Genomic DNA, 19833 nt, shown 5'->3' with positions numbered 1-19833 from the left:
GAATATATTTTTGATGTAGTATGATGCTTAGATGGATTATGGATATTATGTGGTATGTATGTCAATTCTCAGTTTAGGACAGAATTGAGAGTGCTTCACAATCCTTATTGGTATTAATGCATTTTTTGAAGAGTTCAAATGAAAGGGCAAGTTGTGTTTTTGAAGTAAATACTGCTATTATTTTTTTAAAGTTCGGGAAACGTTTATTGCTCCTCCCACTTTGCCAGCAGAGTTTCTTGCAGAGTCTTGTGAAATTCCATGTAATATTTTCTCTGTACATTGAGAAGAGCACGCAGTGAAGATAGCTTACCTTTCCTTTTTTTCTCTTGGAGACAAAAATTAATATACAACACCAGCTCAAGACACTGAGCAGTCAGCGTGCTACAGCCCTATTTGAGCCGTAGCACTTCTGTAAATGAGGGGAAAGTTCCCTGTCTATTTGATCCTTGCTGCTTCTGTTAATATTGTCAACAAGTGTGCCTTTTCCTAATGTGGATGTCGGTCTCTATTGGGAACAGAATGAAGTTTTTAGCCATAAATAATGAGTTGATTGCAATTACTAGTGTTCCGGACTGGATTCAAAGGGTGTGCTCAGATGAAAGGCTCCCATTATTATCCGATTATTATCTAGATCTCATTATTATATTATTTTTCTAAACTATACTATCTGTTTTTAACTTTTATTTGCTCTGACAGTAAAATTATAGCATTCGGTTTGATTGAAAAGAATTCCCAGTGTAATTTGCTTACCCTGATTTCCTCCTCTTCAGTGTGGTCTGTTTTTTACTATTAGGTATCAGGCGAGATAAAACGATATCAGCAGTTCTGTAGTGAGAAGAATAAATGGAAAAAACCCCACCCTATGTTTGTATGTTTGGGTAGAGTGTGCTAGGTTTTTGTATGTAATGTTACTTTAAAAAATCTTTGCAAAGTGGAGCTTGCAGAAATGCTGGGGTTCTTGCTCTAGTCACATTCCTGTTGCAGCATGTTGTCAGGGTCTGGTGTGACATCAATCTAGATGTAATAGATACATAGTTAAGCAGTTTATTTTAGGCTCTGACACTCTTCTAAGAATAGAGAGGCTCTCCTTTCAACAGGAAAGGACAAATAAATTAAAATGGGATACCAGGGAAGGAAAAATAGGAAAAAACAGAGAGGAGGAAGTATCTAAGGAGAACAAAAAAGGGAAAACAAGCAGGCTGGTACTGGTGTGGGGTTCAAGGCTGGAGCAAAACAGGTGAAGGGACTGTTGCATATGGATTCTTTAAGCAGACTGCAGCGCAGTGGCAAGCAGGTGATGTGACACACTGGAAGGCTGAACTCTTACAGTCTAGCCTACCAAAATAGACTTGTGTAATTTTCCTCACTAGCAGTCCATAGGTTTCATTCAGCAGGGAGGAAGAGAATAACCTTTTAAATTTCGAAATGTAGTTTCTTAATTTTGTCAGAATATTGACAGATGATTTTCCAGAGTGCCTCAAAGCTTAGGCTTTTCAGTATTTCCCCGTGATTACATTAGTGGGATCACTAAACCGTGGGTGAGGATGTGACTTGTTCTGGTGGTATCATATTTACACTGGGATCTAATCATAGAAATTTGTATGGGACAAACTTGCCAGGGCAGCCAGTCAGTTCGCTTGCCAGTGCATCATAAATTACTACAGCAGTATACAAACTAACATTAAGGTTGTTCAATGTCAGTGTGTACTGTATGTTGGGTGTATTTTTCTGCATCGTTGTATGGAAGCAACGCATCCCAATAAAACATTGTGCCAGACATATATATCTGTTGCGTATGAATCTAGCAGTAGATTTAGAACCTGGAAGAGTTTAAAAATATTTTTATGCACCAAGAAGTCTCCACTATGTAACCCTGAGAAAGCAGATTTAGTTTCATGTATGTTAACCCACCTGCCCCAGTTGCTACTCTGTAGGTTTTCTGTCATATCTGTCTTGTAATGTTTCTATTATTTTTTTTTTTAATTAGCAGCTGACATAGCTATTAAGTGCCTAGATAATACTTCATATAGGGGAATATCCAGAGTGAAATGCATTCTGGTGTTCCATTTATTTAGTGAGCATTTAATGTAATGAAAATGTAATGAATGTAATGAATTTTCTGTAATGAAAATATTGACTTTAAAAAAAAAAATTTTTTTCTTCTGACAAATTTTTTCTTTGAGGGCAGGATTGTGTCATGGGCAAAAACCTTCAGTCTACGAGTCAGGCTTTTGCAGTCTGTTATCCTTATTCCAAGATTACATAGAACATTATTAGGAAAGTAAATAAGATGAAGATACTGTTTCGTATGAATACAGAATGATCTGGAGATCTGAGATGAATGACATGACATCACTCTGCCTGTTCTGGAATATTCGTGTTTATTTTTGAGCTTTTTATAATTCAAACAATGTAACTTTGAGTCAGAATCTGTCAGTCTGAGTTGCAAAATTTCATCAGAATATCACTTTGTATCATCCAGATGGGCACACATCAGCAGTAAAAAAAAAAAAAACAAAAAAAACAAAACCTCTTTTCACAACGGACAAATACGTGAAGAGAATTTCTTACCTTCTCAGGCATTTGTATGGCACTTGCCTTTCCAGTGCAGCGTGCCTACCTGAAGAACTGTTGTGCGACACATGTATGCCAGAAGGGAAGTTCAAATAGCTTCATGGTTTCTCGAGCTCTTGGGGCTGAGCTGCAGACCTGCAGCAGACAGGCCTGTTGTTGCCCTGCGTTGGAAGGCAAACTTTTGCAAGTATTCCTGCAGAATAAAAGGAATTTTCCTTTTGTGTTTTGGTTTTTTGGTTTGTTTTTGGTTTTGTTTTTTTGGTAGCTAGTTAATATAAAGGAACATACAATTCACATGATTCTTGACATAACAGCCATATCCTTGCATTCTTTTGTATTTGACCTGAACTATGCCAAAGCAAGAATCAATTTGAATATAAATGAGTAAGAGACACCCTCATACTAATCGGTCATATCAGAAACTGATACCTCTTTCTGTTGCCTAGCTCCTGGTGGGAGTCCCTTGGAAGGGTTTTTGCAGTGGAATCAGGCTGCTTGCTTCTTTAGGCCCACCATGACTTTGTACCCTCAATTCAGATATAGGAGTGTCGTCATCAGGGTGAAAGCACAAGAAACCTTCACACAATACTGACTTGCTATTTTTGACGAGGATGCTAAAAGCAAATACTGCCCTGCTTGTTACTCTTTTGTAGAAACTCCCTCCCTGTTCTTCAGCTGGTGTGTTTGGGCACTGTAAGTCCATGCAGACCCTTATAGGGTTGTAAGTTGATATTCCCACAAAATCAACACTAACAAAGCCAAGGGGGGTAGAATTAAGATCTGGCATCTCTGATTTGTGAGCCCTTGAATTCTCCCACACTGTGCTGTTCTCATTTTTCTTTCATGCTTGTTCAGAGCTGGAAATCATTACTAATGTTTGATCTTATCTCTGTTCCAAGCAAGATAATTTCAAGCTAGGTTTTCATCAAAAATAATCTGGAGAGTTCACCAGCTCGGCTTGGGTTTTTGTTTTGACATAAGATTTTGGATGCTTTCATTTTTTTGAGTGTTGTTTCTTTTTTCTTCCCATCCCTCCTTTCCCCTTGCCCCAATAAAAAGAAAAGATAGAAGAGAGGAAAAAAAACCCCAACCCCGAAGGTGTTGTAGCATACAGGGAGGCATGGCAGGAACAACACACTGTACGATAGAGACAGTCTCATTAAATTAGATGTGCAGGCCGCTATTGCAGCTCGGAGAGTTAGTATGACTGCTTACAAAACTGCAGAAGAAAGGATGTGTAGGTCTTTCTAGTAAGAGACATGCAAAACAAGAATGTAGACATCTGTGAGCTTGGAGCATGTGTATATATGCGTACGTACACACCTGTAGCAGCCTGTAATCCCCTGTACTCTGGGGTAGGATTTGGGAGGCTGCACACACAACTGTACTCGGTAGGAAGGCAGAAGATGAGGAAACTCACCTGTCTGAGAAGGCAGTTACTTGTCAGGGGTGACTTCGGTGTGCCACCCAAACTGTGTGCCTTAGCACCTTGACGTTGTCTGTGCGACCGGAGCGTGGCATTTAGGCAGAGCATGCTCCCCGCTGCAGGTGAGGACACGAGCAACATCTGTGCAACCACCTTTGCAACTGCTGACTCAAGGATAAAGCACTGCAAGGTGGTTTCACACTTAAGAGTAAAGCACACAAGTGCAAGTACGCAAAGGATATTGTCAACATTCAGTTATCAGTAAGTAACCTTATCTGATGCTTTGAATATTGACACTTTGCTATCCAAAATGTAAATAAAATATATTAAATTGCAGACTTTATTTACCAATAAAGCATCTGAAGGGCTTCTCTGTACACAATTTTCTTCATTATATTGCTACATCAGTATCTACTTTGCTTAATTTTCATGTAATTCAAAAACTGCTTAGCATCTCAAGTACATAAATAAATCATTTGGTAAGTTGCAGTCTTTCTGAGGAAAACCAAAATCATCACAAGGCAGAAGCATAAACATGTTCTGGTTTTAATAAAATCAACATCTCATTTCACTAGAGATAGTGAATAAGTAGAAAAGAATCTGTTGAAATCTCTTTTTCTCAGCTGAAAAAATCAAAAAGGAATAACTAAATAATTGTTATCTTTAGTACTTCTGGTAAGTGGAAGAGGTGTATTAGGTTAAAATTTGTGATGGCTCTTTCAAATCAAAGTTCTTTTTCAGTATTAGAAAAGAATGCTAGGACACTTTGCTTGTAATTTTGTTTGATTAAATTATCTAAGATTTATCTTTATTTGTCTGGTTTGATTTGCTGTTGTCTTTTTTTTTTCCCCTCCTCATTTATTTGTGAACCCTGTGTTCAAATTAACTTTTTTTGCAGTGATTAGCTTCTTTTTGTAAGTAGCTAGATATTTGGGCCACTCTCTATATAAGGTTTTAAAATCCTATCTCCTTCTCAGGGTCAGGGTTCGAAGTTAAACTGGCAGCTGCATGTCAGTCTTGTACGTTCTATGTAACAGTGGAAGGCTGTGATGTTGAGTAGGTCTTTTCTAGCCGTCGAATATTGCATAGTTCTATGAAGAAGTTTTATTATGCTAAAATGAAGGGTTTTTTCTACTGGGAAATGAGAATTCCTTCTGCACAGTGCTGTGGACACCACCACAGCAATACTGTGGCCTTAGAAGTTTACAGGAGATACAGTGACTCATTTCCTCCTGTCCTCACTATCACTTGCCACGTGAGGGTCTGGTAGTGCACCAAACTTCTTCAAAGGAGGAATGAAATTATGAATGGGAGGATAACTTCTCATATCTTCTTGAGTATATTTGTTCTCCCTGTGTTTTGTGATATATGGTGACATAGTCTTAAATTATAAAGCAGTGATTTTGATTATTTCCTACCACCTTAGACACAGATGGCCCTATCCAGCTTATCTAATGTTTCCAGAGTCTCTTTCTGAGCACTTACATTTTTGCTTTCAGTTTAAATCCTCTTACCTTCTTAGAGTTTAAAAAAAAATAAATCAGAATTTGCTAGTTATGTACTTCCTAATGCCTAATCATAGCATAGTTAAAATAACACTAGAAAACTGTACAAGAAAAGCCAGGATTGTGAATGTAAATCTATAATGCAATTTTGCATTATAGCAACAATCCTTTCAAAGGATAGGGAGGAAAGCTTGTTGTCTGGTATAGTGTGCCATACTTGCATTTCAAATGTATGTTAACATACGTGACGCTACCAATCTGTATTCTAACATCTCAATGGGCTTAAAAGCAAGAGACTTTTTGGGTTTTTTTATTACAGTGTCCTATCTATAATAAGACTTTTTTAAGACTTCTATAAATTTTATTTACATAATTCTTATTCTAACAAAATGACATTAAGAATAAAAATTATTCTGACCATGAGGAAGATTGCAGAGACTTTTTAGTTTGGATCAAGGGATTTGCTTGAGTAACTCTCTTCTTTGTGCAACGATAGTGCTTTTAATATGTAGGAAATGAGATACATGTATGTTATCAGATCCATGGTCTATGTATTCTGGTATTTTGTTGCTGGAGGAAGTTTACCACAGCAGAAGGTTGGACTTCAGTGTCTTCTGATGCAAGTTTCTTCCAACTCTACACAGTTGATAGCTGGTTTTGTTGTACATTGATATGAACCTTACTGTTTAACCTAGAACTGCTGCGGATGTGTTTTCTGTCAATCCATTCTTAAATACTCTTAATGATTTTTTACCTCAGTGGTGGCCTGTGATTCAAAGGCTAATTATGTCCTGGCTTTAAAAAAATACTTTAAATTTGCATCAGCCTTTAATCTCAAAGGGGGTGGGGGATTCCTTGGTCTTTTATAGCGAGGCAGGGCATTAGAAACACCTGGCTGCTTTTCTTCCCTTATTTGATATATAATTTGAGTAATGTTACTGCTCATTCATTCATTCTTTCCTGAAGCTTTATAGTTCTATCCAGGGTTTCTTCCTGTACCTAAATCTCTTTAAGTCTTTAATTTATATTGTCCTTCTCTGCGTCTTTTCTATTTGATGTATCCTTTTTCAGATGGGGGTGACCAAAACTGAACACAGAATTCAAAAGTGAACACACACTATTCAAGGTGAGGGAATATCACTAGTTTTATATAAGACATAATAATTTTTGGTATGTCTTTGTCCTTTAAAAATAAATACTGATATCATGGTTATTTTTGCTCCCAATTGTAAGATTTCTATTTTTTTTTTGTTGAGTAATCTGTAAAGTTGTCTAGATTTTTTTTCATTGTAAAGTTGGTTAATTTATAACCTGTTAATTCTTATGGGTAATGAATAAATAATGTCTGTCAATTTTCACTATGGTTTATATACACCATGTATGCTCTACTGCCTGTCACTGTGATCTAATTGCATATTTGAAATTCCTTCTGAAGTCCAACTGTTCTTTATATCCTTCATCATCCACAGATTTTGTCATTACATGGTTCATTTCCACTGCACCCTTCAGATTATTGAAGTGTATTTGCCTGTGGGTTTTTTTCTGAGTATTGCCACCTTGATTTGGATCCCTCTAGCCTAGAGTCTTTCCTGTGTTCTTGCAGATCCTTTAGAAAGGTTTGCACTCCAACTACCAGTTTTCATCCTGAAGAGGAGAAGAAAATGAATTGTACATGAGAATACTCGTTAAAATGCCCATTACCATGTCTCATTAACTTCTTCGCTGCATCTGATGTTTATCTTAGACCTCCTTTCTTTAGAAGAAGAAATACATATCTCACAACTCATATCTGGTTAATTCTTTCATAAAGTATATGCTTGTGTTAGGCTAGTAATGGTAGTGGGGGGGACAAAGTGTTATTCTCAGGTTTGTAATCCATTTTGACTATAACTCTTGCAAATTGGATTCGTTTACACGAGTTCTTTTGATACATAGGATGGCTTTGAACAAGTCCATTAATAAAAATAAGATAAACGTTATACCCTTTTGATGACTTCTTTGCATAAGTATTTGTTATAATGATGACAGTGTGCTGTATCCTGAGCAGATGAAGTATTAGCCATTGTTGCAATGAACAGTGATAATTAGGGGTAATAATATTTAGCTTATATGAGAAGAGTATAAATTTTGTGGTGCATGCTCGTATTAGAAACACTGCCTGCATTTACTGTCAGCTATATGAATATACAGAAGCAAAAAATTATGGAGACAGTATTAAAATTCTTATTTGGTGTGTTTTAAATTGCAAAGTCCAAGTGGCTTGATAAGGCTTATATGCCTGTTTGGAAGGAATTTTACTGCAAAACCTGTAATGAAGAGGTAACGCTGCCAAGGATATACCAGCATTCCTGATGTCCAGCATCTTTGGAGTAGGCAATAGCACCTGGGGAGAGAAAGTAGCTCTGGATTCCTCATACGGCACCATGACCGCTGTAGATGACATGATGATGACATAGATGCGTTGAAAAGTGGGAGACATGAGGGGACGGAGGGTATTTATATGGTCTTCGCTCATCTGGAGAGTAGCAACCTGGTGGTCAATAAATAAAACAATGGCATGTGGTAGACAATAGATATGCTGCCAGAAGAGAAATAGAAATAAAAATTGCTGAGTCTTTAATCTCATTTCCTTACTATGTGAGGGGGTACGTATAATTGAGTAGGACCTTCAGTGGGAACATATTTGAGAAATTTTCATGCGTTCAACAGAATTTTTCATAAAGTTAGCAGTTCTAGGAAGCTGCTGTTTATATTGGTTTATGCTGTTCTTCAGTTGTTGTTATGTACGTTAAATGAAAAAGCTAAACCCCAACGGTTAACTTTTGGTCTAAATTGGATTTCTGACTGCAGACTTCTAGGTAATGATCATTGATCATTTAAATTGGCTTGACTTCTTACAGTTTTTGTCATGACTTTTTTAATATGTCTAATTTTTATTCTTTATTCTTTGTTTCCACCAGTGTAAAGGTTGGAAGAATTTCTCTGTTGCAGTGCTAAGGTTTTGATTTTTTGTGTAGTTTTTCTTGTTTGTTTTGTTTTTTAACCCTCCCTTGAGGAATTATTTCACTTATCTTCAAAGTGCTTATGTTGTTAGCCAGCTTAGAATGAAGCAACATGCTGAAGCTAAATTATTTTATGAAATGTTCTGGTCTTTAAGCAAGTTAACAGAACAAATTTTGTGGTTTCTTTCCTCATAAGCTTACAAAAATCTATAAAATAATATGTATATTCATGGTCTGTGATGTAATAAATAGAAATGTGACTATCCAAACAAGCAGCTGAAGCAAATATTCATTTGCATCTTTTCATCTTTTCAGTCGGAAATGTCTAAAAAGTCTGCTTCAAGAGAGTTGAATTGAGCTGTGCTGTGTCAAGTGAGAAAGGATGTCAGATGTTTTAATCTAGGAATAGTTGCTTACTACACTCGAAGGATTCACTTTATTAATATTGCATTTCAATTTCTAAATGAAGTTTTCTGTTAATGTTTTTAATTAATGTTTAATTAACACTGATAAGAAATTAATGTTTAACATTGATAAGAAGGAAATAGATGCTCTCTAAAATCTAGCTTTTAATTTCATTTAAGTACATTTAATTAAGATTTGGTATCCTAAGAAGTTTAGAAAATTTTGGTGTTCTCCTTGTTGATGTCTTGGTATGGGAAAACAGATGCTATTTACTAAGTTGTGGACTACAGTAGCTTCTGATGTACTGGGCGTTTTGTCATCTGCAGTAGATACCAAGCAGTAGCATGTGGTGGTGGTGTTTTGAGAGAAGGTCTAAGTTAGTCTTTTTTTTTTTTTTTTTTTTTGAGTGATCTGATGTTAAGGTGACTGTGTTGGGACATCTGGAGTTCCTACCACTTAATTTTATGTCTATGGTTGTAGTTAGGAAAGGGAATACCTTCCTTTTAAGCTGTGTGTAAAAATATTTCTTACCTGACAAAAGAGCTGTGGATCATCTTAAAAAAAATAAAAATTGAAGAATGACTCCCTCCTCTTTAATCCTTTCCTCACTGATTGTCCAAATAGATTTTTAACTGGAAGTTTAAAAGGAGAGCAGGGGGGAGAGGGGGAAGGTGCCTTTGAGCATACCATTAACTAACCATTTTCCTTTATCAAAAATAGATGAGTTGGTTAAAACTAATCTAAACATAATCAAACCCAGTACAAGTTCTCTTGTAACTTTGCTGTGGGAGAGTTGCTCCATTTTAAGGACCAGCATGAGGCCATGGTAAGAGACACTGATCTTGAAAACCAGCAAATTTGACATTTCTGTGGAGCAGCAGCTCTTTGTGTTCCTCGCTTCAAGCTAGCCTGAAAATGAGTTTTGCTCACTGTACTGTAGTGAGGTCTGGGTAGCCCTGTTTGGGGGCACATTTATTTCCTCTTCCTTTCTGAATGGTGGGTCGGGAAGTGAGGAGCACGGGTCTTGTGTCTCCTTAAATACGTCTCTTTTCCTTAGACTTGTTAACACTTTTCTTGAAAACTAACAGATTATTATATTGTGAAATACAGTAAAAGTTCTTTCCTTTATCCTTCTTTTATTTGAAATCCTGTCCCTCAAAAGAGATGAGCGACAGACTGGCCGACCATGGCTATTTTTATACAGTGCACATACTAACATTGAGTAAACGTAAGAGGTTTTAAAGAGCTTATTTTAGCAGAAGCATTTGTTAAAGCCCCTATATCCATAGGCCGTGTGTATGTTCATTAACTATTCAGGGCTGTAACATAATACAACAAAAGGAAGCGTATTTTAGCAGAGATCTGTAACAACCATATGCAGGCTGGCACCCAGCCAGCGGCTGAAGGCAGACGTTTCTTACGGCTATTTCTAGTCTTGCGGCATCTGGATAGATTAGATTTATTTCTTGGATAATGAAACTAGCTAATACTTACTGCAGTGTCGTGATCCCGCATTACAAAAATACGTTATGTTTGATCCCTAGAAGTTTATGGTAATCAAATCTTTGAAGGCAATGGAAAACTGAGCCTCTCCAGTTTCACCGCCAGTGTGACAAGATTTATCCACGCATCCAAAAGGGTTTGTGACAAGGATAGGAAGAACTGAAGCACTGGCATGAACAGAAAGTGCATAAATATTTAGCAGAATATCCTGTCCTGTAGACTTTCTTATCTGTGGAAAGTCTTGGATTTTCCCAGTAGCAGAAGCTTGGGTGGTTTCAGTGGTCAGGGATTGGGGCAGTCTTAAGAGTCCTTCCCTGGCGGTGAATGTGCATCCTTGGAGCATGTCTACATACAGCTTCTGCTTCTGTCAGCTACTCTTTGTGAAAAGGGATGGAGAAGCTTCAGCTCTTGGTCTACTGTATACAACAAATAGCTTCTCTGTCCCAGTGTAGCATGAAAATTGGAATTTGTTTGAAGTCAGTACATTTTATCATATAGAAGCATAGAATGGTTTGGGTTGGAAGGGACCTTTAAAGATCATCCAACCCCCCTGCCATGGGCAGGGACACCCTCCACTAGACCAGGTTGCCCAAAGCCCCATCCTTGGACACTTCCAGGGATGGGGCATCCACACTTCTCTGGGCAACCTGTTCCAGTGCCTCAGCACCCTCACAGTCAAGAATTTCTTCCATATATCTAATCTAAATCTACTGTCCTTCAGCTTAAAGCCATTATCCCTTGTCCTATCACTCCATGCCCTTGTAAACAGTCCCTCTCCAGCTTTCCTGTAGGCCCCTTTAGATACTGGGAGGCTGCAATTACGTCTCCCCAGAGCCTTCTCCAGGCTGAGCAACCCCAACTCTCTCAGCCTGTCTCCATAGAAGAGGCGCTCCATTGCACTAATCATCTTTGTGGCCTCCTCTGGACTTGCTCTAGCAGTTCCATGTCCTTCTTGTTTTGGGGACCCCGGAGCTGGATGCAGTACTCTAGGTGGAGTCTCACAAGAGCAGAGTGTGTGGGGGGGAGAAATCCCCTCCCTCGACCTGCTGGTCATGCCTCTTTTGATGCAGCCCAGGATATGGTTGGCTTTCTGGGCTGCAAGCGCACATTGCTGGCTCATGTTGAGCTTCTCATCAATCAATATCCCCAAGTCCTTCTCCTAAAGGCTGTTCTCAATCTGTTCTCTGCCCAGCCTGTATTTGTGCTTGGGACTGCCCTGACACGTATGCAGGACCTTGCACTTGGTCTTGCTGAACTTCGTGAGGTTCACATGGGCCCACCTCTCCAGCCTGTCAAGGTCCCTCTGGATGGCATCCCTTCCCTCCAGTGTGTCGACCGCACCACACAGCTTGGTGTTGTCAGCAAACTTGCTGAGGGTGCACTTCATCCCACTGTCCACGTTGCCGACAAAGATGTTAAACAGTTAAAATTTTGGTAAACTAAATATTTTGATAAAGGTAAATGTCAGAAGAGAAGATAAATGAGATATGTAGAACTTTACTATGGCCAGAGATTCTGTTTTGTATGTGGAATGTCAGTATGATACACCAGCATGTGCCGAAGTGTAAGGTTTTTAAGCTTTTACATAGGTGAGAAATCACGATTTTCCCCACCAGTGTGTTACCTGGTCAGTTGAATGCTACTGTTCTGCCCAGCTGCAATGGGAATTACTCTGTTAGCTTTAACTGCCTTCCTACTCTTCTGTGATGCGTTAAGCTAACAACAGATTGTGTTTTAAAAGTAAATCACTTTATAGTGTGATGATTTAAGTAATACTTTATGTCTCCAGGCCTTTTTCTATATTAGCATGCAGATATATTTTAATTGTTTTTCCTTTTGTTAATAGCTTGAATGAACTGGGAGGGAAGGTTTAAAAAGAACAAATGCAATGGGTATCTGTGAAATACTTGAATTTTGTTCCACGCTGAAGAGAAATGTTACAAGCCCCTTTAGCAGCTGTGTCAATACCAATTTTTCTGGTTCTTGAGTACAGAAATAAATTCAAATGCCATTGGTTAAATAATTCACATTTGGTTTAGGTGAAAAATAAGACCCGGTCTCTTTAGCAAGTGCAGTGGTTTCATTTAAGTGATTTAAAAATTGATCACATTGAACTGATTTGAGTGCATTAAAGGATTTCCAGTTATGTAATTAAATTGATATTTTAAATAGCTTTAAGTGTACTGTCCAGTTGGGAAGTATGCAAGTGTATTTTCAGGTAAAACTTTTTTGTTTGTTTTTGAGATAAATTACTGTATTGTGTTAAGAATGTAGTTACAGGCATATGACATTGAGTGGACGAATCATTTGGGACATACTGGAGGAAAGGCAAAAATGTTGAATCAGTGACATTCTGTTTTTCAGGCATATCAATTATTTTGATGTACATAGCAAACTGATACTTGTAGGAAAAAATATCTCAGAGCTGCAAAATTTTATCACAGATTATCTAGATAAAGAAAAGTGCAATTGCTGATGTTGTTATTTCATTGAAATAATTAGCCTGTGTTTTCAAATAACAGATTTTGGGGGCTTTTTTTGTCATATTGGATTGTTGAATTACTTTTTTTTCCCCCTAAGGAAAAAATTCAGTAACTATGTTTAATTTGCAGAGCACCAGAGATCATACTGGGATTGCCGTTTTGTGAAGCCATAGACATGTGGTCGTTAGGGTGTGTGATTGCAGAGCTGTTTCTTGGATGGCCACTGTACCCAGGAGCACTGGAATATGACCAGGTAGTAGAATAAATTTCACAAGCATATGCACACTTTATGCAACTTAGGAATTTCAGATCATTAAACCCAGGATTTCAAATGTTAATAACATCCTCTATTAAGTAGTATTTCTTGAAGACTATTTAGTGCTTTTAATTTAGTCTTATTGATTGTCCTAGAAACATAAATCCTGTTTCCAGACCAAACTGTATATTCTGCTGCTTTTCTGAATCAAAGTCAAGTTGTCCTTTTGGTTTTTTTCCCTATCTTGCGAAATAAATGTGGCCACTATCATTGCATTGTAATGTCTTACTTGCCATGAATGGGGTTGACTCTGGAATGTCTGTTCAGATGTCAGGATTAGTTGCCTTCTGAATAATTCCTGATGCTTTCTGGAAACTCAGCATAGCTCAGAGATTTGAGAGCCTATACTTCATGAGGAACGAGAATCAGCTGTCATAGTAATACTGTATACATGCAATGGTCAAGCTTGAAGCTGTGCCTTTGCTTTGTTGGAGTTTTCAACTACTGACACCATTGGCATTAGTGAGCTGACTTTAAAAAGAAAAGTTATTTCTAATGAAAGATTTTCCATTTAAAAACACTTAAAAGAGAGAAGTCTTATTTTTCTAGCATGATGTGGAAATTTGGAAGGAATGTAATCAGCATTCTGACTATCCCCACCTGGTTTTGAACTTCAAAGAAGTCTGAAGATTCCAGAAGTAACAACAGTGGCTTGTTACTGACTTCTACATCTTTGATTCAACATTCAGTTTAGGGGCAGTTCCTCCAACGTGTTGTTTAGGTTATTCAAATCCTGATCTTCATATAGTGGGCTTTTGGCTCCCTGTGCTTACAGATCAGACCTACTTTTCTAAAAATCCTTTTGTTAAAACCACTGTCAGGGGATATATTGATTTTTGTGTTGATTTTGGTAACATTTCATATTTCAGTTTCCTTCATTTACACAAAATTCAGTGTTTCACAGGTAGGAACTAAGCTATGAGTGGAACATGGGTTGAGGCCTCGATGCAGTTAGAAGACCTTTGTGCAGGGTATTGCTGTTAAAACAGAGGACAAGAGAGGAAACAACTAACAACCTTATAATTCATTATGTTCTTTAAGGAAAAAGCAAAGGCATTTGTTTTTGGAAAGAATCTATAATACTGTCTTAAAATTTTCCAAGAACTTGGCAAATTTATTTACCTCTTATTTTGAAAGAAACTGCAGGAGAAGATCTGGACTTTGAAAAAAAAAAAGTCCCAAAATACGTAATTTCCAGAATTACTTTTGCTTTTGACCCCGTACTTCTGTTAAGTAGCTGTTAAAAGGGATGGTGCTGTGGGTGAAGAAGGACCTGTAAGCCCAGTTCATGGTCTTCTGATCATGATCTCACATACAGGCAGATGCTGCTTCTGGATGTGGAATGTGGCTTTGAATCACATCTTCAGTCACTTACGATGCAGTAGAGATCTGAATGGTGGAGAATGCTGCCCAAGTCCCAATTCTTTCCTCAAATCAACTTGTGATTTGTCATGATGGCAGCAGCCCAGATTATTAACATGTGCCAACAGGCTTATGTAGCTGTGAGCCTCTGACTTTTATACAGAGAGCAGTAGCAGTGTAAAGCTCAATTTCATAATTATGAAGATGTTTTTTTCGGAATAATACTGAGTCTAATTTGAAAAGACAAGACTTTCTTTCTCCCACTGCGCTGCAGCCATCTTGTCACATACAAAACCCAGGCAGATTAAGGCCATTTCCTACAGTCCGCAGAGCACTACCTTCATAGTGCTTGTTGACTCAGCTTTTCTCAGTTTTAGAGAGCCAGGTCCTTATTACAGTGTATTCCTGTCACTTGTTTCTTGCTGTTGTAGGCCCAGGGCCAACATGGCTCGACCTCTAGCTACTGCCAGGCAGTGCAAGTAAACAGCATTGTCACCAGTGACATCCACCTTCCAAGGTGCTGTACTTCATGCAAAGGACTACATGGATTAGGGGTTAATCTTAATGCCCATAAGATTTTCTGTTTGCTTTACAAGTGAATATTGAGTTTAAAAGACATTTAGTCAGACATATCATTCGAGTTTTATCAGTTAATAACTCATCTAGCAACAATCAGGAAGCATCAGTTAATAACTCATCTAGGAACTTGTCTGATCTTCATGTCAGAGAAGTCATGGTGGAAGAGGAGCTGTAACCTCCTCTGCATCAGCAGGAATTGCCTTACTTTAGTCAGCCTGGTCTTTGTGCTCAAGCAGGTCTGCAACACTTGCTTCCGAGAAATTTGATTCAGGGTTTTCCTCAGTGTACATGAGTACAGCAGTTGCAGGAGATGGCTCCCAAAGAAATTCCTTTCCTCCTGCTATGTGGTTTGTGTCACTGAGTAAACAAACAGGCAAGGGCTTTGTGCTGCATTCGCCCCTGTCCCCCTGGCATGTGGCAACCAACATGCTAGGTCTTGAAAGGAAGCTCTTAGTTACTATATTAATTTGTGATTATATCCAGTAACAGCTGTACTTCTCAGTGGAAAATAGCCATGTCTTCTGAGCTTTAATACTCATTAAAACCAGGCACAGGTGCTTAACTGCTGAATTTTTTAATAAATGCATTGTCTTTTCCCCCCTAATTTTGAAGACTTTTGTAATATGCTTAGAAATCAACTAAATGATCTAGAAAGAGTTCTGGTCAGAGTGGGATTTACTCCCTGATGTAGGGAATTATGGAGGATACCAAATACCAAAAGTTGGCCACATTGCGTTTGTTCCTCCCCACTTTGGCCTGTCACTTACCTTTCAGCAGAAGCCTCTCATGTCCCTTTCCTCTCTACTGCCCATCAGGTTCTCTCTCCTCAGGTGCTCCGAGCTCTCAAGTCCTCTGTCTTCCATTGAATTCATCTTATCTCCCAGTTTCTGTTTTGGTGTATTTCACTGTGCTCTCCTGCTGATTTTTTTTTTTCCCTCCCTTTCTTCCATCCTCCCTTATCCCCTGGCTGCTCCACCTTTTCCAGGGGCAGCAGTCCCTCTGTGGAGGTGTGAAGTGTGGGACCCTGCCCAATGCCCTTCAGCCCTTGCTCCCCTCAGACCTTCAGCCCTGGCTGCTAAATCTCCACTCCCTCCATCCCAACCTGCAGCAAGCTCGGTTTTTAATTATTGCCAGTTATTCTTCCAATTAGTCTTTTCTTGAAGGTGGAGTTTTTGATTTTAAAAGAAATATTACTTCTGGGATAACCCCCCCCCCCCTTGTACAGTGAGTTAACGTTGCATGCACAGTAATTAAAAACACATCATAACATCTTGTTTTAACAGATTTCTATCGAAGCCTTGAATTTTAACTATCTTAGGTAATACTTTGTATCATCAACTAGAAGAAAGGTAATGAAAAATGCGTAGTAAATTGTCTTCTAAAATAAATGCATGTTAATAATTTCAGTGGAAGAGAGCATCTGACCATTTCAGGCATGAAGCTCGTCCATTCCCATCGCATTCAGTAGCAGATTTTCTGAGACAAGGACAGTATCTTTTGCTGGATGCCTAGAGTTTGTACGCGCGCTCCCTTTCCAAGCAGAACATTTGCTTGCAATGCAGGTGTGTCAGACATGTGAAAGACTGATACTCTGGAAACAGCAACGAAAGGGATTTTTATAGTGTTGTATAATGACAGTATGCTAGAAAAAAGTCACCAGACTTCTGTACGCAAGCAAAGCACCCCTACTAATTTTCCTGTTTAGAATGAAAATACTACATTTAGAATTGAATGGGTTGAGGAGGTAATGACAGCCACTCTCCCCAGCTCCTCATTTCTGTGACCAAACTTTAAATGCATGCTTATATAGGTCACTTCAGAGGTTTGTTTATGTAAGGCTTTCTCTGAGAAATGGAGAGGAGCAGTATCAAGTGCTCAGTGTTAGGTTTCTCTCCTATGTAAGATGTAGTTGTTGAACTAAGGTGCTCTGAGGGTCGTTCATTTTGCCATTTTTTAAAAGAAATGACAAGTTTTTAACTGTGTGGATCAGATTTTGAAAATCAGAGGTAAATTATTTCCCATGTTTTATTTTTCTTCCTCAGATTCGTTACATTTCACAGACTCAAGGTTTGCCAGGAGAGCAGTTGTTAAGCATGGGAACGAAGACTGCAAGATTTTTCTGTAGAGAGACGGATACACCATATTCTAGTTGGAGATTAAAGGTAAACAGTATAATATAGTAGAAAACAGTATATTATTTTTGTGAGCAGAGGGGCCAAGATTCACTATGATAATTGTTAGCTCCCTTCCACATCTCCTGTGATTTTTATCAGCCCTGCTGTGTATTGCTTCCATTTTTCCCATTCCCCAAAAGCAGGGCTCCAAGCTTGTGCCCACGTTCCCTCCCCACCAGTGGACCCAGGGGCAGGTCTGGTGCAGCTACCAGGCTGTGTGGTGGCTTGGTGGCCAGTGCACGGCTTCCAGATGGAGAGCAAGCATTGAATTCTAATTAAGCCTTGTCTCTCCAGAGGTACTAAATGAGTTGGTTTGGTTTTTTTGGTCAGTCATTGCTTTTCACTTCACTTTAAAGAATTTGTCTCTGAGGCCCAGGCTGCTCTGTCAAAATTTGTTCAAAACGGGCTTCAGGACCAGCAGTTCCTAGGAGAAAGGGGATTAAGAAACAATATGACTGCGTACAGCTCATTACTTTCAGATCTCATGCTAAAACAGTCCTTGTTGACTGAAAGCTGCAGTACAATTAAAGCAGATGAAAGTAAAAAACTGTACTTTTTTTGGTCTGCACACCTTCCTTCTCTCTGAGCAACATTATAGCACACTGGCCTCAAGCAGAGCTTTAATTTCCTATGCAAATATTTTTGTTTTAAATTGTGCTACTTCGTGGCACTGCTTCACCAAATTTACTGAGGACTGGGGGAAGTCAGGAAACAGTTACAGTTACCATAAAACTGCAGTAACAAACAGTTGACGAGCTCAAAGCGTGAGTTGCGTAACTCTCCACAGTAATTTGGTAAATCCCCAGCGCGCGTTGGGCCAAGTGGCCGGGGCCAGTGCTGCCCTGCTGTAATGCTGCCGGCTCAGGTTATGTAAGGATTCCATGATTATACCATCCCGATTATTCCAGTTTTCTGGTTTTTCAGGTGGTTGATCATTAGGTGACAGTTTACATCTGGCTTCTTTGTATTGGAGAACCTAAATGAGTTCTTGATGCAAACAGCCCTCCTCATTTTCAGAAGCTGTTACCTTTCAGAGGTTAAATCTCTCACAGCAGACTAAATGCTGTTTTGGGGGAAGAAAGGAGTTTTTGTACGGACCGTTGGTCATTACTTGAATTTTTGGTCAAAGTTAATTTTGGAAATTTTTTTGTAATCTGTATGTTAAGAAATTTTTTTCCCTGCAGTCCTGCCTTGCCTCCTACAACATGGACTCTTAAAACAAAACCTGCCTCCTGGTGCTGTCTGTGTTTAAGGAGGAAAATTGTACCAGAAGGTGGTATTCCAGCTCATAAATCACTGATAGGTGATCGCATTCATTCTCTGGGTCTTAATTGTTTGTTTCGTACTTCAGTATTTAAAATACTTACACCAACTGTTGTGTATGCAAAGGAATAAAAGTATAAAAATAATGAAAGAAAAGAGAAAGTGAAGAGAAATTGAACACAACCTGCTTGGGGTTTGTTTGTTTGGGTTTTTATTATTTAGTTATTTACAGCGATATGATGTTGCTGCTTTTAGGAGTTAAAAGTCTGAGTTTGAGGAAATGTGTAAAATACAAGTAATAGAAAACCTGTGATATATAAAAATATAAGCACACGAGAGAGTTTCATTAAACAATGTTTTGCTAGGCTTTCAGCACATCCTGTGTGACTTACAAACCATCTATTGTAATCCAGTACCGTAATCGTGCAGATGTGAAAGTCAGTATTTTTTGTATTTCAATTTAGAAAATGACAGTAGTCAGCAAAGCAGCATACAAATATACAATCAAAATATTGGTTTTTTAAAAAACAGGTTTATTAGGCTGATAAATATGTAAAGTTACTTTGTAGCTGTAAGTGTCCATTATTATCAACTTCTATACTCAACTTTCCTTTTCTTTTTTTGAGACATTGGAAGAGCACGAGGCAGAGACAGGTATGAAGTCTAAAGAGGCCAGAAAGTATATTTTCAACAGTTTGGATGATATAGTGCATGTGAGTATTAAAGCATTTTTCCTTTGCAAAAGGAACATGTGATTTTAAACCATTTTACTAGTTTGAAATAAACACCTTTTAGAATATTATTTATTGTATATCAGTCATATCCATTATTCTCTGTATGTGTTACTCTGAGGAAATTGTCTAGCTATGTCAGTCCTCTGGGCTTTATAAAAAGATCTTCCTTTGTCATTGCTTGTGTTAAACAAAGATACTTGTCCTTGTGATGGGGGGAACCCTTTAGTTTTATGTGTAATGTATGCTTTCTCTTCTACCTTGTCGTCTTTTCTGGGTAAATAATGAATGCGTATGGATCCTGCTATCTTAATTATATAATTTCCAATATAATTTTACTATCTTAACAATATGATTCTCAATATAATTATTTTTTCCTTTTATTAAACAAACCCCAACCTTAACTGTTTCTGGACTTTTCTTTGGATTTATAACTCTCTAGTCAATAATAAAAGGAAATTTTTTGTTCTTTTTCATATCCTGAAAAAAGAATCAACTCTTTTTGCAAGA

At 38.2% G+C, this 19833-nt stretch overlaps 1 protein-coding gene across 4 annotated transcripts in view; it reads left to right on the top strand.

Moving 5' to 3' along the window:
- HIPK3 (homeodomain interacting protein kinase 3) overlaps positions 1-19833 on the top strand; it is a 111935-nt gene that overhangs the window by 75720 nt on the left and 16382 nt on the right. For all 4 annotated transcript variants that reach the window (XM_075755255.1, XM_075755258.1, XM_075755257.1 and 1 more), the window contains 3 exons: positions 13028-13151; positions 17198-17317; positions 19219-19305. In XM_075755255.1, the coding sequence (XP_075611370.1) occupies positions 13028-13151; positions 17198-17317; positions 19219-19305 (331 nt within the window). The remainder of the gene's footprint in view (positions 1-13027; positions 13152-17197; positions 17318-19218; positions 19306-19833) is intronic.

The sequence above is a fragment of the Balearica regulorum genome, chromosome 5 (assembly GCF_011004875.1).
Source record: "Balearica regulorum gibbericeps isolate bBalReg1 chromosome 5, bBalReg1.pri, whole genome shotgun sequence".
Taxonomy (NCBI): domain Eukaryota; kingdom Metazoa; phylum Chordata; class Aves; order Gruiformes; family Gruidae; genus Balearica; species Balearica regulorum.
This window is presented reverse-complemented; position numbering and strand designations above follow the sequence as displayed.